The 25,019-nt window shown below is 42.7% G+C and overlaps 1 protein-coding gene across 4 annotated transcripts in view; it reads right to left on the reverse strand.

Moving 5' to 3' along the window:
* Window positions 1-4,559: 4,559 nt before the first annotated feature.
* The window catches only part of LOC142490151 (mitochondrial ornithine transporter 1-like), a 35,373-nt gene continuing 14,913 nt past the window's right edge, over window positions 4,560-25,019 (reverse strand). For 3 of the 4 annotated variants that reach the window (XM_075592021.1, XM_075592019.1, XM_075592018.1), the window contains 6 exons: window positions 10,896-11,015; window positions 10,215-10,473; window positions 7,404-7,541; window positions 6,901-7,073; window positions 5,800-5,958; window positions 4,560-4,885 (listed from right to left, as the gene is read on the reverse strand). In XM_075592021.1, coding sequence (XP_075448136.1) covers window positions 4,761-4,885; window positions 5,800-5,958; window positions 6,901-7,073; window positions 7,404-7,541; window positions 10,215-10,473; window positions 10,896-10,950 — 909 coding nt within the window. In that variant the 5' untranslated portion in view covers window positions 10,951-11,015 and the 3' untranslated portion in view covers window positions 4,560-4,760. Of the gene's footprint in view, window positions 4,886-5,799; window positions 5,959-6,900; window positions 7,074-7,403; window positions 7,542-10,214; window positions 10,474-10,895; window positions 11,016-23,415; window positions 23,527-25,019 lie in introns of all 4 variants that reach the window. The other variant, XM_075592020.1, reaches the window with a different exon arrangement.

The following is a 25,019-nucleotide window of genomic DNA, read 5'->3' on the forward strand; positions in this document are numbered from 1 at the left end:
GCGAGCGCAAAGAGAGAGAGAGAGCGCGCAAAAAGAGAGAGCGTGCGCCAAGAGAGAGCGTGCACAAGCAAAGAGAGAGAGCGCGGAGAGAGAGAGCGAGGCAGAAAGAGAGAGGCAGAAAGAGAGAGCAAAGAGAGAGAGGGAGCAAAGAGAGACAACAAAGAGAGAGAGAGAGCAAAGAGAGAGAGAGAGCGAGAGAGAGAGAGAGAGAGAGAGAGAGAGAGAGAGAGCAAAAAGAAAGATGGCAAAGAGAGAGAGCGCAAAGGGAGAGAGAGAGAGAGCAAAGGGAGAGAGAGAGAGAGAGAGAGCAGAGAGAGAGAGCAAAGAGAGAGAGAGAGAGAGCAAAGAGAGAGAGCAAAGAGAGAGAGCAAAGAGAGAGAGAGAGAGAGAGAGAGAGAGAGAGAGAGAGAGAGAGAGAGAGAGAGAGAGAGAGAGAGAGAGAGAGAGAGAGAGAGAGAGAGAGAGAGAGAGAGAGAGAGAGAGAGAGAGAGAGAGAGAGAGAGAGAGAGCGAGCACTTGCAAAGTATCTCACTGGAAGGAATAAGATATATAATGTATACTATATCCAAGATTGGATCTTTTTAAATTAACAGCTGGAACATTCAGGGCCTGAATGTGTCAACTTTTGGATCTAAACCACAAGATCCAGACTTCATAAGTAATTTGACGAACGTAGACATTTTTATCCTCCATGCAACATGGATCCAATCGGAGGAGATGTCTCTCACACCTATGGGTTATAGGCAGCTCCTAGTACCAGCCCCAAAACACAAAGGTGTGAAACGAGGCTGCCATTCAGGAGGAAACATAATATGGTACAAGGAGGAGCTTAAAAGCCAAATAAACCCAATAAAAAGAGATACCCACATGAGGCTACAAATAAAAGGCTCCATGTTCACCCACCAAAATGACACATACCTATGTGCAGCATACACCCCCCACCCCCCTCCGACTCCCCATACTACAAACCAGACATCTTCGAGATCCTCCAGACAGAGGCAATTCACTTTCAGGCCCTGGGTAAAGTGCTGATATGTGGAGACCTCAACGCCAGAACAGGACTACATATCTACAGAGGGAAATAACACTTGCTGTCATAGCTCTGTGACACGTCAAACAACCAGCTACGATAGCGCAATAAATAAGAATGGCAAAGAGCTCCTAAACCTGTGGCATGGTCTGGGACTGTACATTATCAATGGACGGACAAGGGGAGACTCTCTGGGCAGATACACATACAGCTCTGTGCTGGGCAGCAGCGTAGTGGATTACGCAATCACTGATATAGACCCACAACCCATCAGTGATTTCATAGTCACACCAGCATCACCCCTATCAGACCACAACTAAACCCTGCTCTTTATTAAGAGACCAAACCATACAAGCACAACACAAAAATACCCTCTCCAACCTTCATAGCCTGAAAGACGCCTACAAATGGACAAAAAAACAGTCTTGCAACATACACAGGAACAATCAACAGCTCAGAAGTCGGAAACCTACTCCAAAGCTTCCAGAACACAAATTACGAGCAGAACAAACACGGAGTAAATGTGGCAGTAAGAAATCTCAACAAAATATTCTACCTAATAGCAAGAAAATCAAACCTGAAAAAACTAGACCTAACAGACCAACAACAAATGCCAAAATCAAAGAAAAATTGTTTGATAAGGAATACAACACCCTTAGAAAAAGCCTGTGAACAATATCAAACCAAAAACACAGAGACCCAAACAACACAGAACTACGAATAAGGTACCACCAACCCCTGAAGCACTACAGGCACACCCTGAAAGAAAAACAAAAACCACATTGCCAAAAAATTAGAAAGAATTGAAGAAGCATTGGATGAAAATACTTTTTGGCAAATCTGGCCATTCAGAATGGCAACATCTGGAAAAGCTACTTTGAGGACATTTACCAAGAAATCCCAGAATAAAACCAGACACAAGAACAAAAGCAAATCCTCACCAAACAAACATCACTGGAGAAGACTATAAATTTTAAAAGATAACCAAAACCCCATGGACATACCAATCACAATCCAAGAAATAAAAGAAAACTAATAAAAACCAAAAAAGCCAGTGGACCAAATGGCATTCTACATGAGTTGCTGAAGTACAGCAATGCATCTATACAAGAAGCTCTACTGAAAATGTTCAACCTGGTCCTTAATTCTGGCTACTTCCCTGAACTGTGGAAAAAAGGACTGATAACTCCTATCCACAAGAAAGGAGATAGGCTGGACCCATCCAAATACAGAAGCATCTGTGTCAGCAGCACCCTGGGGAAACTGTTCAACAACATTTTGAACAGCAGAATACTCAAGAGCAGAGTGTACTGAGTAAGAGCCAGACAGGCTTCCTGCCAAACCACCGCACCACGGATCACATCTACACCCTACACAGTCTTTAGGGACAGGTCATGGATCATTAATACCTGATCCTTTTACTCTATTTTTAATAAGTAATAAAAGGCTTTTATTTCATCACTTTACATTGCATACCACATCACAGTGAGTACATTCAGTAGGGTACTTTCTCCAAATGTACACTATCTGTGAACCTAGAAAAAAACAGAATAATGGTATTCCAGAATTTTTTAAAAAAAACATCCAACCATAACGCAATTCACACTAAATGACAATGCACTGGAACAGACAGGCGAGCTGCACATACCTTGGTCTAACAATCAGCTCATCAGGGAAATTCAACCTGGCCATAAATACACTGAAGGAGGAGGCCCACAGAGCATTCTATGCAATAAGGAAACAGATGTATCACCTCACACCACCAATAAGAATCTGGATGAAAATATTCAACAGCATCATCACACCCATCCTTCTGTATGGCAGCGAGGTGTGGGGTCCTGTGACTCCACAAAATGGGATACCAGCCCAACCGAAACACTGCACCTGGAATTCAGACCTTGGGCCAGTACAGAATGAGTGCCCACAGCCTGGAAATAGAAAAAGGAAGACACAGACAGAACTGGAAGCCCCGGGAGATGAGACTGTGCCTGCGATGTGAGCTAGAAGTAGAAGATGAAACATACTTCCTGCTGCATTACACACAATACTCTGAAGTGAGGAGTGCCCACCTGGAGAAACTCACAGCTCTTAACCAGAACTTTAAGAATATAGAAGAGAACCAAAAAATAGCGATCCTCATGGGAGAAGATGAAACCACAGCAGAACTAGCTGCACACTGTATCAGAACCTGCCACAGGCTGAGAGACGCCACTAACCCCCACATCTGTGTGTGTAACTGTTACCCATGTACCGTGCAATCATTATACCCTACCCCCTATAATTCATGTATTGTGTAACCATTATACCCTACCCCCTATAATTCATGTATTGTGTAACCATTATACCCTACCCCCTATAATTCATGTACTGTGTAATCATTATACCACACTCCCTATTATTCATGCTTTGGCAATACTGAAATGTACTTTCGTCATAGAGACAGAGACAGAGAGAGCGCAAAGAGAGAGAGAGAGAGAGAGAGCAAAGAGAGCAAAGGGAGCGAGAGAGAGAGATAAATATATAAAGGGGCCCTAATTTTGTTTTGCCTAGGGGCCCACACATGTCTAGCTACGCCACTGCTCTGTATGCCGATAATGACATTCAGGTGCAGGGCTATTCATGTAGCTGCAAGTGCATATCAAATCATGGCAGCAAACCTTACCTCACTCAGGTAGGCAAAATATGGTTTTTGAAGCGAGACCAACAGAGCACATGGTCCATATACAGTACGTGTATACCTGCAAATAAAGTCACCTATACCCCACGTGCTGAGATACCTGGGAATTATGTCAATGATAAATGTCAACATTTTAGATATCATTAATTAGCAGATTTGCCCGATATCTCTCTTATGCAAGTTCCCAGATATTGTTTATCTCATTATGTGGAGCGGAGAGACGTACAAAACACGAGGTCGCGATCAAAGCAAATGGTGTCCTTTTAGAGGCGCAAAACAGGACGCAGCTCAGAGTTTGCAAGCAACCTACCAAGAAATAAATCCGTATTAATTTAATGCTACATTTTCTAGAATTGCCAGATTCCCTGGTGAAACTATCCAAAAATCATTAGCCACTTCTGAAATTGTCTAAACTTTCTAGATTCTATTGCGAAATTCTCAAAAATGGCTAGATTTGCTTAATACTAAGAGTATAATCAGGGCGCACACACCATGTTTTGCTCATGGTCGGCGTTATTTCACTGAAAGCCTGCAAAGTTATTACCCCTTTGAGACTTGTTAATGTTTTGCAAGGAATCAAATTTAGAAAAATATTATGCGTGCAACTTCACATCTCTACTGAATTGTCCCCAAAGACATAATTCATCACTATACAGGCATATTTATCTTGTTTTTCATTTCTATGGGAATTTTAAAATTGAAATAAACATGCATAAATGCAATAATGGCTGTATTAAACGGTAAGAAAAATAGGGGAAGTCTATTATTCCAAATACTTGTGATGCATTCCATTCTCCTCCCCTATTTGGGACAAAAACAAGAAAAACTTGCAAGAACTTATTGTACTAAAAATACTGTTGCAGTCTCTTTACTACGCAATATTATTTGGCAATGGTATAGGTAGATTCAGACAGGTCAAATAACCGGTCAAGGCACGCAGAATGCTGATAAGACAGAAATCACAGTGGAACTTTGTTCTTGCATGAGAATAATCTCTTGGGTTGTTTGATCTCTTGAATCGTGTAATGTTCTCAATGGAGGTACATTATGCCTTTAGTATGAATCAAACTGTTCCATCATCATTTTTCTGCTGTATTCATACGCCACAAAGAGAGATCCGTTTGCTGGAAAAGCTCGGATTAAGGTGGGTTTCAGTCCAGAGTACAGCGCCAACACACCTGCAACAATCAGGAAGAGATCACTTGTATGGTTTGTCGCAGCAATGCTCTGATCCTACAGTGCTAAGGACTTTGCGGATACACTCCTGCTGCATTTTTCAGCTCGTCAATAGAGAGGTGTGAATTATTTGCAGGTATTTGACTTTGCTACGAATATGGCGTTAATTCACAGGTGGGAATATTTGTGTCGTAATCTCCAATCGGGCGCATGAGCCTCTTTATAAAAAGAAAGAGATTTGCTCACGCGAAGTAGTCGCACCCGGCAACACCCCGTAAAAGTGCGAACATCTGCATAATGAGCCTTGTGGGTGGACATTCGCAATCGAATATTCGCTTAAACTGTCGCCGATTGAATGTTATGACATTTGAAAGAAAGGAGGATGTAGAGAATATGGGTTTAAGCACAGTCGCCTGAATTTTTCTATGACAATTTGACCTCGAATGGTCGCATTTCTACTTCTCAATGCATTGCAGAGCAATAGCCTGCATGCTCCTCCAGCAGCAAACATTAAATTAACATTAGCTTTCACACAAAAGGTTAGCTTTGTGGTAAATGTGGTCAAGGTATCCACCATGAGGTTACCAAACGCAGCCGCCATAGGATTGTGTGTTGGAAAGCATGCTTTTTTTACATATACAGCTCAACCCCGTTATACCGCAATCCGTTATAACGTGAATCCGCTTATAACACGATGCTAGCGTGGCTCCCAATTTTTGTATTTATGAATACTTTACAACACGATTATTGGTATCTTAAATACTTTATTGTACAATGCATACAATTGTACATTATTTCTAACGCGATCCGCTTATAGCGCGATGTGATTCTTTGGACCCCAAGCACAGCGTTTTAAGGGGGTTGAGCTGTACTTTTATTTCTTACATAGATTGTACATTGGGAATTTAGTGTTTACCTTCATTCCTTAAAATGTTTCCAAATGTTCTCATGAAACCCGCCTGTTTTCCGGTCATAGAAAGGACCTGGATTCTGGATTTAACACAATCCACCGGAAATACAACCAACCACAGACAAATCCCTCCAAACCCTCCGCTTATCATCAGAGGAATGACACCTACGGGAAGAACAAGCGGTGTAAGAATTTATAAGCAATACATCAATAGGGTGACTCCGGATTCAAAACATCAGATGGTAAACGTACTATATCCATAAGAGATATTTATTGCATTTTTCAGAATAATTTAAGGCATCATCCATGATAAATACCTTACTCTATGGTAGTGATGAATATCAAGTCAAGTTTCTTACACCCCCCCAGGTCTCATTTAGTCCAGGCAAAAAAACTAAAATTTTATTATGTCGATTGATATGAAGTCAATCTTATGTAACCCCCTGTGTATGGCAAGTAACACATGCACACTGCCCCCAGCAGATTCGTCTCCATTGGACATGTAACTATGATGAGCCAGTAGAGAACTGGTGAAGGAGGGACTAAGAGGGAGAGGAGCTTTTATGAGGGGGCAGCCATGACAGTAGATTAGATCTGTGTGTACCCGAGCACAGCATGTGTGTTCGAGGTCTGCAGAGAGCGTGCACGTGTGCACACGGAGACAGGAGCTTAGAGCCACAGTTTCAGAGTGGAAAAGAGAACACATGCCGCTGGAGGGGGGACCCTCAATGGCTATAAAGACACAGTGGTACTGAAGCACCTTTTTGAAGAACAGGCCTGCTACAGGTTCAGTATAACAAAAGCTCCCATGGTGTGCCAGCACCTGCATAACCCAGCATACCCAGGATTGGGTAGCTACTACACCACTGACAAACACCCTAATTGGGAATTGTCTTGTATATGTGCAGTGTGTAGCGATTCTTTGTTGAGAATCCCAAGGTGCTTGAGTTTAATAAGTATATAGTAAACTAAGTGAATTACCCATACTGTGTTTGTTTTATTCCTGCCGTCTGGCTGTAGGCCACGTGTGGCCCAGTAAGTTACAAGGGAGTCAGGCCCCAGCGATAGTTGTAAGCGGAGAGCTGAAAGTAGAGCAGTTACACTTACCTAGCTCATCTTTAGTTTTTCCTCCTCCTATAAAAAAGGAGCGACTCAGTTCATAACCACCGAAGAAGAAGAAGTAGCCGGGGACTTCACGGAGGAATGTGCCCGACAGCCCCTGATACAACCCCATTGGGCCCTCTTTGCGAAGAATACTTTTCACCACTGACCATACCGTGCTACAGAAATGAGAAGAAGATCAGGTCATTATTTAAGAGGCTCGGTTTTCTTGCCTAGAGAGCCATCTGAAGTAAATGTAATTCAAGACAAGGGTGCGTTTGTTGGTAATGTAGCTGTAAATCTGAAGGCAGGATTACTGCTGATAAGCGAGGGACACCAGAAATGAATATGGTCTACTTTATGAGCGTATTTATTATATATTTGTTTCTCTCATAGCCCCAACACTTTTACATTAAATTTAACTTGCAATACTGAACCTCCAACACACACACGTTAAGAAAATATATATCTCTGGCTTAAACAAAAAGTGCATGTAGACTAAAGCTTACTTTTGTCCCTCTGTAATCTTGCCAGACAGTTTCATTTCATGCATGGCCTGAAGACGACACTTCACCAGCTCTGTGGGACAAAGGGCCAATGAGGCAAATCCAGCTGCAATCGAGCCTGCAGTTGCATTGTGCAGATTACTAGAACGCAGACACAAAATAGGACTTTCAAAATGGCTGTGTTAGAAACGAATACAAAAATACTGAACAGAAGATTTCCAAGCGCTCATGTCCTATGCAGACTAACTCACATTCCCATGTTCTTTATTTGGAAGCCTCCCTTTAGCATTTCATACATATCTGCTCTCCTTGTTACTCCTACTCTGCTCAGGTTTCTTTATTTGGAAGGCCAGCTACCCCCACCGTTACACTGGGAATATAAAGGTCCAAACCCGGCTGGCTGCCGCTAGGAACCGTGGGCAATGGGCCAAGAGGGTTAGCTCTTTGGCCCACTATGATAATACACTGTTTCCATGTGACCATGTTCCCATATACGGTCCCCTGCAGGGTTATGGGCTAGGGATACCATGTGTGGTTATGATTCCCCATAGAAGATAGCGGCAGAAAAGGGCCTTTGGGAGCGGGAGGTGAAGGGTGGATGTTGGGGAACACATATAGTTAGACCCATGTGTATTTGGGCAGCACTCCACTGCCCCAGAATGTATTACCAGTATTTGTTGTTATTTTCCCCATTCTGGGCATGCATTTAACCAGGGATTTTGGATGCATGAGTTTTACAGCTGCAGTTCAGTCAATATCCTGCATGTGTGGGTTTTTTTAATAAATCAGTTCTGTAGTAAGAAAAAATACTTTTAGCATTTTCTGTTTTTAAAAAAACAACTTTGAAAGACCAATTTTCTTGTATTCTATTTTAACAAGCATTTGCTAAGGCACTGCCCCTTCATGTCCTGTCACAAGCTCTGGCACACCCCTTTGTCAGCCCTGCCCTCCCTCTTGCACATGTCAGTGCAGGAGTGCTCATGAATATTCATGAGCTTCCACTGACGGACTGAAGCAGAAGAAAAACATATGCCAGCTCTAATGAGGTCACCAAATTTCACCGATCAATACATGGAGAACGAATTGACCTGCAGCTATACAGTTCTTTAGGTAATTAGAGATTGCCCAGATAAAAATATTGAAGTAAAAAAATAAATTAAAAAAAATAAAAGACTGAACTGCAGCTTTAAGGGGGTTTTGCGGGGAAACTGTTGTCAGAATGTGCATACAGGATTGGGGACCAAAGTTCCCAGTTGCCCGGTAAATGTATCCGACAATCAGGCATGATTTGTGGATAGATGTGTGCACATTGGCCCCATCAATATCTCCCCTTAAAAACGTAACCGTGACTCACCACTAGGGTACCCTGCTTCAGCACAGCCCGGGAAAGAAAGTGAGCCATGTTGAAATGTGTTCCAGTATACTTAGAAAAGGGGGTCCCTGGTTTAGGGGGCACTCCAGGTACCGGTATGGCTCCCCGCGAAAAGTGTACCCGTGGGTACATAAGGATGGGGTGGGCTATGGAAGTCCCATGTAAAGTATAGAAAAAACCTGACCTGTTTAGGGGCTTGTAGAGACATGAATTTTGGGAGTGTTAAGTGGGATATTTGGGTGAAAAATGTATTCATGTTGTTTGCAGGAGTTTGGGGGGCCGAGTTACTGGTAGTCCCCTGATTCTCCCCGGCTTGCAGGCACTTTGTGTGGGTACACGAGGTGAATTACATTGGGGGCTGCACAGTGTCCCCCAGACTGCTGGTTTTCAAGCCCAGGTATCCCAAACTAATTTCCCACATATATAAGGTTCACCAGGTTTATACTTTATTAAAGTATAGTTTTAGTGTGTTGTACTGTATGTATAAATATCTATGCAGCCAGCCTGAGCATTTGCATAGGAGCCAGAATGTCTGCATATACATCTGAGCTCAAAGGAGACCCAGGATGTCCAGAGGTGTAGAGCCATTTGGTTTAGCAGTTAGGGGCAGAGGAAAAGGCCCAAAAGTAATCTGTTCTCTGGGACACTGTGGAGCCTGCTCAGCAGGTGGCCATGAGTGGACTGGGGGGAAGGTGCGGCTTGACACACCCCTTCCTCTGACATCAGCCAGATGAGCCCCACTCTGATTGGCTGGTGGGAAAAGTTCCCATGCTCTGAGTGGTGGACAGTCCCTGCCCATGTTAAACATAGGACACAGAAGTCTATGAAAAGGGCTGCCCGAATCAGAGCTCCCTCAGTCTTCAGACTTACAGGTAATCTTGGGACTGGTCCAGTGAAGCACCGGTAGGGGTTCCAAGGGACTTTGCTTGCAATAGCAAAGCACTAGGCATTGAGGTGCCAGGGAATCCTAAGCATAGCTGAGGGCCAGTTCTGAGGAATAAGGTTACTTGTTCCAGGCATAGTCCAGCAACGTGGAGCAGACAGGGTAAGCATTTTGCTGAAGCACGCGCCCTGCAACTAGGAAAGTCTAGTTTTCAACCCCCAGAACCCAGTTGTGTTTATATTCCGTCTGTATTTTGTATTTCATTGTGTGTATGTGGGTTTACCTGAATAAACCTCATTTTATTCCACCATCTTGTTTTGCCAGATATACATTTGTTAAAAGTCCTGGTCTTCCATGACATCCAATTTCCCCGTTCCTCTGATATCCCCCTTTGTGGACACCAATGTGAAGGGCAATTTGGTATGTCAAAAATTCATGTTATCATACCAAGATGACCGTCACCCCCTTCAGAAGGATGGGTTATAACCTCTGTTTTACATAGTCACTTGAAGATCACATATGTAAAACAATTGAAAGTTTAATTGTGACACCGACTTACCTTAGCGTTGCATTCTTTTCTAAGCCAACAATCCTCCTCACGACTCTTTGACAAAAGCCATAACTCATAAAGAGCACAGAGTTCTCTGCTATATTTGCCAGGAGTGCTGGGCTGGTGCCTTTGTAGAAGCCTCTGAAGCCCACTTGTTTGTAAGTCTTTACCGCACACTCTGTGAGCCCCCTGTACATGCTGGGGAATGTCTGCATCTTCACCTTGGCAGTGTCAAAGGGCTGCCCAGTCAGGACACACGCGGTTCCACCTGCGGGAATATTCCATTTACTTACTGAATGCAGACGTCACGCCAACCATTTTGCAATATAAATATATGCATAAAAATATATTCAGTATTTGTGCAGCGTCACTTGGACACAAACTCACAAAAATACATTCTAATGAATATTGTAACAAAAAGTTACAATCTTTAAGTAAAGGATTTAATTGCAGTGATATTTACAATAGTCTAAAACTAGGTGACTGATGCCAGTAAAAAAATATACATACAGTACATACATACATACACCTCTGTACATTTGTTGTTTTCAGAGTAGATTAATTCTAGGTTGTGATACCTTTTAGGGGATCAACATTAAACTTCCCTAATGGATGAAATAATAGAATACAGAGCGTCCGGAACCGCATAGGATTCTTTTTCAAGTGTACAAATGAATATGAAATAGTTACCTGCAGCTCCTGCGGTAAGGTCAATAGCGGCTTGGATGGTATTATTTGGTCTCATGTTGCTTTGGTGGACTGTTTTTTCAAGAATAAACTACTATGCTGTGGGCAGTAGAAGATATTGTTCTGCAAGACAATACGCATAATAAAACTTTCATGCTTGAAAAATGTTGTGGCAAAATGATTGTTCTTTTTATATAGCATTAAAGAGCCCTACCTTTGATCAAAGGGACAATGAGTCCCTCCCTTTAAGAGCTGGCATTTTATTTTGTGGTTGCTCTGGCACACCGAGATCAAAGGTCCATTATTACGAACCGGTGTTAAGCCATAAGACTTATGCCTCGGACATGGTGCAGGGAGCGGCGCTGACCCGTGCTGAGGCGCGCGCATGCTTACCACTGAGCCCCTGCAGCCGCAATGAGAGCGGCTTTAGCAGGGGCTCGCGCACGCTTCCGCACACTTGCGGAAGCGTGTGTCTTACCAAATCTTTAGTTTCGGCGCTCACGGGAGCGCAGGGCCGGTCACGTGAGCGGTTCGCCCAATGAGGGCGAACCAGCTCCGTGACGTTACTGGCCCGCCCCCAGACACGCACACGGACGGCGCACGCACTAAGGCCAGGGAAAGCACCGCTTTCCCTCAGCCTCCGCGCGCCTCCACACGGCTTCAGTGTCTATGGACTAAGCCTAAGGTGTCTTGTAGCTTAGCACCGATTAGTAAATATGGGCCAAACTGACTTTTCAATGCCGATGTTGGTCTTAGACTTAGTAGTTAGTCTTTCCACCTCTGTGGCTCCTGTACAAGGCTAACAAATCTGACAATCTGCCATTCTGAAAATGGGTAACTGAGCCCATCCGTTCTGACCAGCGAGGACTGGGAGGAAAATCATCTACTCCAGTTTCATTAGCTTGTGTTAAGTCAAAGGGATTTTTTCCCCAAAGAAAAACATTATAATTTATTAATAAAATGTTTTACCAGGAAGTAATACATTGAGAGTTGCCTCTTGTTTCAAGTATGTCCTGGGCACAGAGTTATAACAATACATGGTTACATTAAATGAACAGGGTTATACTGTACAGTCAATTCACGGACATTTCATTGACAGATAGAGTTGGAAAATTGGGAACAGGGGATAAAAGGGCTGGTGAGTTTCAGATCAACATAGAGAAGCTTTAACATCACCAAACAGCAAATGGCAGCAAATGGCCCAGATTCTTTAGCTCCCCTCGGCTGTACACAGCCTTTTGCAGATGTACAGTACACAGAAGGGGTTCAGATTGAATGCAGATGCGGATTCAAAGTCCTTTGTCTAATGTATAAAATATACATTTATCAGTTAATTATATATATAAAAAAAGTCTATTTAAAAGTAGGAAACCAATATAGTCCCATCTGTGATAATGGTATGAACCCCCAGATATACAGTAGCCCTGTACTTCATGCCAAGAGGCAGCGTCACTGCACCACACACTTGTTCTTCCTCCAAAAGTTCCCATCATGAGACTGTTGTAAACAGTAAACACTTTGCAGGAAAGGGAGTTTAAAATGTTTCTACTGACTATTGTTGTGTTTGAAATAAAAAGAACATTAACATTCCCATTTATCTATATTTATGTAGCTTGAGGGAAGTGCCAAATAGCTCACCTGAAGGGCAGCTTTAAAGCATTTTATAACATCTAGTTTATAAAAAAAAAACAATGACCTATATGTCAGATTGTGCAAAGGAAGAAATCCACCAGGAATGCAGAATAGATGATCACAGATATACGTGCACCTTGGCACAGCTTTTAATGACATTGAGCCGGACAATGTTACTGACTAGTCTCATGCCAAAAAAGTGTCATGGGATATGCATGAACCTCAAAGCTAACATCACCGTGGCCATTGCCATTACTGTGTTGCATAAAACGTACCATGAAGAAGTCATGAGGCAATTGTTCAGTCATGACAAAATCTTTACACTATATAAACGTTGTCCTACCATGTTAACAGAAAGGTGTGTTAACTCATGACATGGTTTTATCTGTAATCCTTTTTTGTGCATCAGATAGTTAAACATACAAAATCTGAAAGTGATTGTGATGAGTCACAACCATTGGATGAAATCAGGAAGATACTGTATTTGTTATTCATTGATAATGCAAGATAGTTCTGAGTTCAATGAGATTAATGGTGTATAAAGGTAATATGGTTTGCAAAGTCTATTGTAATATTAATGCATAGTGCTGACCATATACTGAAAGTACAAAATGGAATACAACATTAGTTAAAAAGGAAATATAAACTCAATACAAGGGTAAATGTTACACAGTCATAAATTGAAACATTGGGTAGTTTACAATAGTGTCAGTGCTAGATTTAATAAAGTCCATAGAGTGTTCACAGGGGCATTTTAGCACCAAAAGATGAAGATCACTTCACTGTATTGAATATTAAAATAATATTAAAATAATCACAATGAAGAAGTTGTGAGACAGGGTGTAGATTTGACAGGGGATTGAGAAAGTGTGCTCAAAAATGCAAATTAGGAGCATTTTTTGCCAGATTAAGTATTCATATGCTATTCAATCAGCTCCAAGCAGCGATTATAACTCCGCCAACGGAGACATTTGATTACTGTAGCAAATTGACATGTGAATCTTCCTAGGTTTGTAAATTTACAGTATAACATTTATTAACTTTTTAACGTTTTGGAAGGAAGAAATATGACAAATATAACAGTAAAATATCCCCGAAACTGCATGCGTTGGCAAACCACCCTTATAAGGAATCTGTCCGAATACCTAATATGGCTGCCGACTGGAAGTGACCTCACACCCGCACTGATACTACAGTGGCCATCTTGCTTCCTGGCAATTCCAGTCCTCAGGTCCTGACAGGAAGTCAGCCTCTCTCTGGTCCTCATTACCAACAGCAGCTTCTGGCATCTAAATAGCAGGCAGTTGCTCCTTGATTTTTCTCCTGCAAAGAAATTTGTACCTGCCTGGACTGACCCCAGAATTGCATGTCCGAATAATTCAGATTAGTTTTGCTTTTGATATAGAGACTTAATCATTTATTCTATTTTTTTTTTTTAAAGTCACTGGGCTGTTCTTTAGCCATTTAAAAAAGTTGTGTGTGCTGAGCATGCGCATTGTTAGTGAAACTTTTGTCTGTCACAAATTGTATTTTTTTTTTTTTACATTAAATGAAAGATGTAATTTATTTTTGTGTTCATTTCCATACTATCACTTGGAATAAATGATATAATTGACTTATGATAACTAAAGTAAGATACATACATTGGATTGTAAAGAATCTATATGCTGTAACTCAAGTCTCATTCAATGTAAATCATAAAAATCAAAACACAATTTCATTGATGAAATCCAAAGAAGTTTGACTTAGAAAGCTATATTATATGAATCTATATACAATTCATGTATTCTGTTTACACACCTTGCATGTTTTTCCCTTCTGCCTTTATTATAAATGGTACATTTATAAAATGTTTGCTATTTTCACATCTATATTTATACTCATTGGGTGTGTGTGTGTAATATATAAGTGCAAATAGCAAACGTTTTAGAAATGTACCATTTTTATAATAAAATATATATTTTTATTATAAATGGTACGTTTATAAAATGTTTGCTATTTGCACATATACATACATACATGCATGCATGCACGTATATGTGTTACTTCTAGGACTGGACAGCTTGCAGAGACTGAAGTACAGTGGCTGTCATCAATAGCAGGGGTTGCTGGGACTTGTAATCACTCGGGCCTTCCCTTCTGATTTCCTTTGGACGCTTGACATCTGGCCCCCGAACTACAACTCCCAGCAGGCAGCCAACAAACTACAATGACATCACTTCCGCTACTGAACACGCACAGTTCCTGACTTCCGTTTCAAGTTTTGTCCGCATGCAGACCGTTTTTCTGTGAGATTTTTGTAAGTGCCAGCTAAGAAGTTTCACTTCAAAAAGATGAAATTGCGAATTTTGAATTTGGTCTATTTCTCTAGAACTTTTGGCGCCAACATTTGTGTTGGTTTTTCAAACTTCTTGAAAAGTTTAATCAAAACATTTCATACAGCTCTACAGAGGACCCAGACACGCATGCGAGCGAACACATTACTGAAACCAGAACAGAAAGACAGTTATAAAAAAAACAAAAACAAAAACCACACAACAGTTGTTTTCTCACAAAAACCTGCAATTCCCGTGTTCCCCAGTACTCCAAGCTTCCACAAGCTCAGATAACCTCACACTGGAGATATGCATGGTTATTTCAAGCATTTTGCAGTACTCGAGTATGCAGAGAGAAAAGTTTACGCACTTTGCAACTGCGTATATAATTTTTAGGAATTAGGCAGGGGTCCATGTTAAAATGGTCAAGAAGCAAAAAGGAGATGACACACTGTGTGGTCATTTGCATGTCATTACCCAGAATCCCTGGCTGCACTGGAACCATTATCGCTTAGCATACAATGATGAAAGGCAGGATAGCAGACCTGTGAGACGTGAATGTGCTTACAAGTGGCATTTTTACTGTACGGTGGAGGGTTTTTGTCCCATTTTTTTTTACCAACCATAATTTATTTAATGTCTGACACATTTTTTATTTTGTCATTTCAAATTGAAGCAATAATAAGACCTAATGTAATATGTTGTGGTACAGATTCCCTTTACAGAAGAAGTTCTCTTTAATCCTATTTATTTTAATGGAGGAGTTGATTGTTTTTCATCATAGGGAAAACAGAGCTCTTAATCAGACACTAGATGTAATGGATTGAAATCATGGCAGACAGAAACCCATACATGCCAGAGCACAAAACTGGTCTGTCTAGACCTCTTTATCATGTGAAATTATACTAACTTGATTACCTTAATGAATCTTGTATTGATGATTATTTAAGGACTAACTACTTTAGTTGTTCAACAGCACAAACCATAAGTAAATAGTGAATTTACAGGTAGACACTTGGTAAAAAAAAAAATATTTTGATTAAAAAAAAAAATATATATATTTTGATTAAAAAAAAAAAAAAAAAGCTGCAAGGTAGTATATACTTAATTGAGCGATGCAGAGCAATAGCAGGTGAGGAGCAAACAAAAACAGGAATTTGCATGGACAGGAGAGGCCTCAATCATTGTCACTTTCTCCAATCCCACCTCAAGCCTAAAGACATCTGACTCCAAATCACTTATGGAGGTAAATGGTCACAACTTTGAGTCACCAAAACACATCCGACATTATTTGGTGATCAGATTGCCCTTACACCAGGGTCCCCAATCCTTGAAATCACTTAAACCATGCCAATCTAGTAGTACCCCATTTGTGACCAACCAAGACCACTAGGACAGTGACAGGCCCACCCACCTCCCCCATCATATAACCCCCAAATTCATGCTAAATTCAACGGTGCAATGAGATCAAGCCCACCACCGTTGGCTGTGACAAACTATATAAACCTTCACATCCTGCCCAAATAAATCATACCTCACCAGATCCGGGTGGCAACTTAACAGCTTCTGGATAAGTTAAGTGCAATCTTCACCTGATCCTCTTTTAAACCCCTTAACACCCATCCCCTACCCTCACATGCCTTTCCTAATTTACTAATCACCCATTAACCCTATTCTTTAAAGGGACCTCACCCTTCAGTCATGTCCCCCCTTTTCTTAATTGTCCAAAGGGATCTTACTCAAAGTGCAATATAGTGTTCAGTGAAACACTAACATGTACCTTCCTTCCGTATATCCTTATATATACTGTATATATGTTATAGATTAATGTGATTTATATAATGCATTTTGTCTTGGTGTGCACATTACTCTTTGCATTTATGAAGACACATGACTGATGGAACATTGTAAAACATGGTATAAAGCTATACACTCTACTTGTTTATGTGCATACACAATGCATCTATTGATGTATGTATATCTTTATTTATGTAACCCTTCTCTGAAATTACTATGTGCATTTAGGGGGTTAAGGTCCGTAAAGGGTTAACTGTATGGGTTGCTGCGGCGGAACACCCCTCTCCCATATTATGTTGCAAAGTAACTAGGCAAGGGTCTAGCCCCGTCTTTGTACTGGAAAGTGCTTTGTCTGGCACCTGATGCAGGGTGATTTAGCAGAAGTTAAGACCCGTCCCTTTCGGCCAATAAGAGGGGGAAGCTTCAAGATCCTGAGATCCCTGAAGGCAATACAGAGGAGGGATCTCACATGTAAATAGTAAGTGCTTATTTAAATGGATAAATATAGGATAGAATCCATTATTTGTTTTGTAGATAGGAAAGTGCCCCTTAAGCAAGATCCCTAGTAATGGGAAAATGGAAGAGTTATGTCTCCCATAGGGAAAGCCCGTATCCCTTAGGGGTTACCATAATTGGAGCTCTGGGGCGGATCTGGAGTCACAAGGAAAAGACGCACATGACAGTACCTGATTCATGATCCTACAGGAATGATGTGTAGGGCAGGACACAGTACAGTGAGGATAATCTCTTTAATACAGTGATCAAGGGTAGCCCAGGCTGGGACCCTGGAATTGTCAATCCAATATAGTAGGTGAGCAGCTAGGACAAGTGAACTTAAGGCACCAATCCCAGTTTAAGGAAAGTACTTCCCTAAGAACGCAGTTATGTATCTGGGGAAGGCATTGTACCTGTACAGAATGTTAATAAAGCTATTTGTTTCATAACTACAAAGTTCCTGATGCCCATCATTACCACCTGCTATATTACTGTCCAGCTAGGCAAGGTAATCCACTGAGTAAGCCAAGATAAGAAACATTTGTGTTGATCATACTATGTCGGCCGAATGATACCTGGAGCCATTCAAAGCTCCTCCTTACTTATTACTGGGTCCCTGTTTTGGGGTGCACGGTAAGAGAAGGAGGAACGGCCGGATACTTTGTTGAGCCTTGGGACCATGAACAGTCTTTTGGAGTCAGATCTCAGATGATAGGTGCTGCATGTGGTAGGGGTGAGGAGCTTGTTCAGGTAGCTGGGTAGCTTGCCCATAAAGAATTTAAAGGCAAGACAGGAAAGGTGAACTTTGCGCCTAGACTCGAGTGATGACCAATCTAGTTCTTTGAGCATTTCGCAGTGATGTGTGTTGTAGTTGCATTGGAGAACAAAACGACAAATTGAATTGTAGAGGGTGTCAAGTTTGCTAAGGTGGGTTTGAGGTGCCGAGCCATATAATATATATTTTCTTTAACTGTGCATGCAATGTCTTGTATATAATATATACCTTGTTCATTTATGTAACTGTACTTGTAACCATGTATTATTTGTTTTTCTCTGTGCCCAGGACATACTTGAAAACGAGAGGTAACTCTCAATGTATTACTTCCTGGTAAAATTTTTTATAAATAAATAAATAAATATACTATGTCTCTATAGTCAATAATTGGCATTAGCATCTGCTGTGCAATACGCTTTCTGACCAGGAGACTTAGGGAGGATTTGTTCCTGTAAAGTACCCCTAGTTTGGCATAGGTCTTGGTTGCCAGGGTATCAATGTGCATCCCGAATGTTAAGTGGGAGTCAAACCATAAGCCCAGGTATTTAAAACTAGTAACAGGAGTTAGGGTGGTGTTAGTGTTGGTTCTAATATGGAGCTCAGTCGCTGGAAGCTTTAAGAATTTAGTCTTGGTCCCAAATACCATTGTTACAGTCTTGTCAGTGTTTAAAAACAGTTTGTTTTTCGAATCTCAAAAAGTCAGACTGAAGTATGTGTTGAAGGTCAGAGAGGCTATGGCTGTGTGCATATAGGATTGTGTCATCTGCATACATGTGTGTTGAGGCTTCCTTACAAGCTGTGGGAAGATCATTAATGAACACTGAGAAGAGTAGGGGCCCCAGAACAGAGCCTTGCGGGACACCACAGGTGATATCCAGGGGGTTGGAGTTAGAGCCTGAGATGGACACATGTTGGGATCTTCCTGATAGGTAGGACTGAAACCAGTTTAAGGCATGCTTCCCTATTCCAGAGCTCTGGAGTTTGTTAAGCAGGATAGCATGATCAACTGTATCAAAAGCCTTTGCAAAATCTAGGAATACTGCACCAGTGAGTTGTCCCCGTTCCATTCCACACTGGATTTCATTGCAAACTTTTAGCAGGGTAGTTACGGTGGAGTGTTTGGGACGAAAGCCAGATTGGAATTGGCTAAGGAAATTTGTCTTGGTGTAGTAGTCGTTTAATTGGGAGTGGACACATTTTTCCATGACTTTGGATAGAATTGGGAGAAGTGAGATTGGTCTGTAGTTTGAGACAGTGTTTTTGTCCCCACTTTTGAAGATTGGGACAACTCTGGCAGTTTTCCAGGTCTTAGGGATATGGCCTGCAGACAGGATAGAGTTGACCATGGAAGCAATTGGTTTGGCAATGGCTGGGGCACCAAGTCGTAGGAACCTAGATTGTAGCAAGTCAGGTCCGCATTGGCTGCTAAGTTTTAGTTTGAGGAGCGCTTGTGTAATCTCCTCTTCAGATACTGGGCCAAATTGAAAATTGTGGGCAGTGTTGGGAAGGGGTGGGGCTATGTGGGCACTCCCAGGATGAGATCCAGGTTTGTGGTTTGGGCTGCGTTTCGCTAATAAGTTAGTGGCACACCCCACAAAGTAATCATTGAATGCATTTGCAATGTCAGTGGGGTTTGTCAGAGAAATATCCCCCTTAGTGATATTACTTGGTTGTTGATGGTTAGGAGGCTGGAATATATTGTTGATAACCTTCCAGAAGTTAGCTGGGTTTGATGTATTTTGGTGGAGATTGTCAGAGTAATATTGTGCTTTTGCGTAGAGAAAAAGAATAGTATTAAAAGGCGCCTAATCAGGAAAGGATATATTCACCAACTGGAGGAGACCGATGTGGATTCCAGACGTACCAGATGTGCTTAAAAAGAATATAAAAGAACACAAAACATAGTGTAATACTGTATGAACATGAAACATATATGTGAACACAATAAATATATTATCAGCTGAGATCAAAATATGAGAAAAATTGACAACATTTAATAAATTGATTAAAAAACACTGGACATAAAAAACATATAAAAACAATTAATAAAATATTAAGTTGACAATTAATATTGGTATAGGACGATTAATAGGGGACTGATTCACTGCTGCACCAGATGGAGTGCCCACTCACCGGACGGAAGATAAAATCAGACGGTGGATATATCTGAGAGTATCCCCTCTCTCTTTCCAGCTCACACAGCTTTCACATCAGGATCGGAGCCAGGATGATGGTTGCACACGTTGGGCTGTGTGTGTTTTCCCTGGTCACATGCACTCATCCACAGCTATTGATAGGTGGAACGCAGTTGATGTATATAACTTTCACTGCTGTTACGCCGAGTCTGGGGCCAAGATGTCGGCTATACACGCTGAGCCGCGTGGGCCTCCCTCCTCCTGGCGTACCTTCCTCGTAGCTGTTGGTTTGCTGCGGCAGATTCGAGTTGGTTTGGGGTTGGGCTGACAGACAGCTGATTCGTCACGGCACTCGGGGGCAACTCGTGGTGTGCGGATTCAAGTCCCTGCAAGATTAACCCTACGCGTTTCGAGAGCGGGCTGCTCTCTTCCTCAGGGGTTCTCTCAGGAACCCCTGAGGAAGAGAGCAGCCCGCTCTCGAAACGCGTAGGGTTAATCTTGCAGGGACTTGAATCCGCACACCACGAGTTGCCCCCGAGTGCCGTGACGAATCAGCTGTCTGTCAGCCCAACCCCAAACCAACTCGAATCTGCCGCAGCAAACCAACAGCTACGAGGAAGGTACGCCAGGAGGAGGGAGGCCCACGCGGCTCAGCGTGTATAGCCGACATCTTGGCCCCAGACTCGGCGTAACAGCAGTGAAAGTTATATACATCAACTGCGTTCCACCTATCAATAGCTGTGGATGAGTGCGTGTGACCAGGGAAAACACACACAGCCCAACGTGTGCAACCATCATCCTGGCTCCGATCCTGATGTGAAAGCTGTGTGAGCTGGAAAGAGAGAGGGGATACTCTCAGATATATCCACCGTCTGATTTTATCTTCCGTCCGGTGAGTGGGCACTCCATCTGGTGCAGCAGTGAATCAGTCCCCTATTAATCGTCCTATACCAATATTAATTGTCAACTTAATATTTTATTAATTGTTTTTATATGTTTTTTATGTCCAGTGTTTTTTAATCAATTTATTAAATGTTGTCAATTTTTCTCATATTTTGATCTCAGCTGATAATATATTTATTGTGTTCACATATATGTTTCATGTTCATACAGTATTACACTATGTTTTGTGTTCTTTTATATTCTTTTTAAGCACATCTGGTACGTCTGGAATCCACATCGGTCTCCTCCAGTTGGTGAATATATCCTTTCCTGATTAGGCGCCTTTTAATACTATTCTTTTTCTCTCCACTTTGTTATCTGACCAGGGGGTCAGTTTTAGTATTTAGGCAGCCCCCTATGTGAACTATCCCTCACTATAGGGTTTGTTCCCTTATATAGTTAGCGCTACCCAACCTGTGTTTGCATTGTGCTTTTGCGTGCCTTGTTTGCCTTGTGCACATGTTCCGCAGGCATCTGCAGTGATTGAGATCCTTGGTAGTGCCAGTTAATTTGTAGCTTTTCCACAAGGTATCCCTGAACTGGTAGAGTGCTATAAGGTCAGTTGTAACCCATGGAAGATGGGCCCACCGTACCCTTATTTTGCGTAGTGAAGCATGGGTATCACGGAGTTTTAAGAACTCGGATTGGAAATAGTCGAGCGCAGAATCAGGGTCGGGAATTAAATCTATTCTGTGCCATGGGCAGTTGGTAAGGTCATCCAGAAACTGTTGTTGGTTAAAGTTTTTAAATGTTCTAGTGAAGAGAACTTTAGGCATCCCGGCTGAGGATTTGGCTTCACCATCCCTGGAATCCAGTTCACCAGTTGAGGGACAGGCATCAGCCCCATGGAGCATCCTGACATTCTGGCTGCGGGGAAACCTCCCCTTTGGTGGCACCCATGAATGTCGGAAATGGGGAGTCAGGCTTGCCCAGATCCTACAGAGTGAGGCTTGCCCAGATCCAGTGGGCAGACCAAACTTCTTGCTTTGCGGGCAGGGTCATATCCAGTCGCTGCTGTGGTGCCTGGCTGTGGGTCCTGCAATGGGTTCCCAGAGCCAGAGAAATCCCTGGCACTGCTATGCCAAACTATATTTACAGGGTACGTACCATGGATACCATACCGTGAACATAACCCGTATAGTCGGGTGTGTTTAATCCTGGTGGGAAATGGGAAAGCTTACGGAGGAAGTGGAGACCACTATTCTTCAGAAGCGTTTGGACAGCATGGATGAGAGAGTATTAGTGATTATGTGTTTTGGGATATGGCCATGCCCCACCACTCGAGATGGAGCCATTAGTGTGGGTTCTGCCTGGTGCGCCATACGCCCCACATCTGGCCAGGCTGACCATGTAGTGCGGGATAGGGTGCTTAGTGTAAGGCTGAGATTATACAGTGCACTATGGCACTCGCGTGCCAACCTCAAATTGCCTAATGCCTATGAGGCCGCTCCCTGCGCACGGTTATTGTGCGTTCTGCATTAAAGAGAAAAATGTTATGTTCATGTAGTTTGTGTATTTAAATTAAAATGATCTATGTTCTAACCTGCGGTTTCACAGGAGTTCTGGCCACTCTTAAGGTGCTAGACCGGTATCGGTAACCTCTTTATGCACACATGCGGAGAAAAAAAAACCAACTATGTAATGTACTACACAACATGGATAACCACTGTTAGTGAAGCAAAAAGGTAGAATGAGTGTCTCCCCTGTAAGGATAAGTTAAAGCTGCCAAGGGTGTTGGAGTAACCCCCCCAAATCTCACACTCTGCATAGGCTCACGAGATAGTGCTATACTGTTAAGGAAGGCGGTGTCAGTAGTAACGTAGTAGTAGTAGTAGTAGTAGTAGTAACATAGTGCTAATGTACGCTGCATGACTACCGCAAGAACTATGGCTGTAATAATGGATAGTCGGCCATAGTGGATCTTTTAGTAGAATTATAAATACGGAGTCATGGCATCAGAGTACCTTAGCTCTACTCAAAAGTCTATTAATAGTACAGATGAACATGAGTAATCTGCCATAGAGGGTCCCATAATCAATGTTTTATGGTGACACGAGACATATGCCTGATTGATACAGTAAGCGGTGTATTGTGAATAAGCACATGCCGTCCTGTTAGACATATGAGAAGCTATAGGTAAGAACCTGTGTGTTCTCAACAGCGAGGTAACTGCCATATGTCCAGTTTGTATGTGGCTTACGTATAGCGTTACTAATAGTTACCAAAGAGCTTGTATGATGTTTGATATACTGTATGTACCAAGTGCCACATAAAAATGTTCCTAGTATTTCTACTACCAATATATGTATATTGAGAGAAGTGTATATGGTTCTATCATGATGTGTAACATTATATTCAACATGTATTCATGTTAGTTACAGGATGTTGGAGATGTAGTCCCCTTTCCCGAGTGACTACGTATGGTGCGTTACCTGTTGGGCTCACAGGATGCCCGAACCTCCGCTGCAGGGAGCCTGGGGTGTACCTGATGTGTGATGACAGCACCTCCACCCGGAAGGGATCCAAGCACAATTGGATAACCCCTGCCCAGGAACACACAGTAGAGAAATGATATACACACAGTGTTATAACAGATTATCTTTACTGGTACACAACTAATAACATACATACATACATACATACATACATACATACATACATACATACATAGCCCTGGTAAGAAATGGGGCTATAGTTCTATCCTCCTCCTGTGTGTAAACTCTGCTAAGGGCAGATTGCCAGGAGTTGACATGGGTTTCCCCCGCTTATGACACTGGGTTGTGTGAGTGAAGGTAGGTCACATGACCCTGTGTCCAATCAAGAGACGCAGGGGCGGTGCCTACTGGAGGTTACATAAAGCAGTGTCACTTCCTATTTTGTGCACGAGTGTTAGAGTGTGAGATAGTGTTAGGAAGCAGAGGAGTGATCAGCTCATGAGTAGAGATGATCTAGCTATAGTTAGTGAGGTGGACCAAATACCCCTCACCCTGCGTAGGGGGTGAGGGAAGAGCTAGCCCCACTCTGGATGCCTTTGGTCCAGAGTGGAGGCAGGACCATCACAAGGGAGAACAGTTAGTGGACTGTGCATCCCTGTACCTGTCGGCTGCTGCTGCTGCCTTGGAGAATAAAGAGACTGCTGCTTTTAAAGATAATCCTTGTGTGAGACTGGAATCTCTCATCCCTGTGGGGAAACTCTGGGGTAAGGATTCCACCCCGCATTCCTGGGGCTTGCTATAGATGGAGGCGCTGCACCATTGAACCAGAATGAAGGCATCCACCCCAGTAACCTATCCTGTTATCCCCCATGTCATCGCGGGAGACTCAGGCCCTCCTGTTGCCAGCAGGTATGCACCACTCAGAGACACCTTGCCAATCCCCAGAACACCTTAGGGGACCCTATCTGTGATTGGGAGGGGGAAGATGGGCTAGACATACATACTAGACCTAGTCCAGGGAAGCACAGCTCGCTGGACACTACTTCCTTGGTTCCTGCTCCCCTTCCAACTGGCGTGGCTGAAAGCGCGCCAAATGTATCAATCCTGTCTTGCTCCTGCCTCTTCAGCCCTATTGGCTGTTGTGCGCCACCTGACTAGCAGCCCCTGAGGCTGCTGGGGATTGTAGTTCCTGTGCAGCCCTTCTAGCTAAAGGCCACCGCTTGGTCTGCACTGCACATGTGCAAAGTACCCAATGCGCAACATCCAACATGGCTGCAACCTCCTTAGTTGGGCCACCGTGGAGCTCCTGTGAGGCATTTTCCCGCAGCCCTCACCAACAACCTCCTTGCGCCTGTGCCGGGTCCGCCTGCCATTCCGGCGCCTCCATGCAAACTCCCCCACGCGCCCCGGACCGAAAGGTGAGGGGGACCTGGCTATAGGGACAACATATATTTTTGTTAGGGCAATTTGTAAACCCCCTTTGGGATTAGTATGTGCATTTAGGTGGTTAAGGGCCCTAAAGGGGTATCTGTATGTGGTTACTGCAGAGTAACACCCCTCTGCCATATTATGTTGCAAAGTAACAAGGCAGGGTAATAGGC

This window comes from Ascaphus truei, chromosome 3 (assembly GCF_040206685.1).
Source record: "Ascaphus truei isolate aAscTru1 chromosome 3, aAscTru1.hap1, whole genome shotgun sequence".
Taxonomy (NCBI): domain Eukaryota; kingdom Metazoa; phylum Chordata; class Amphibia; order Anura; family Ascaphidae; genus Ascaphus; species Ascaphus truei.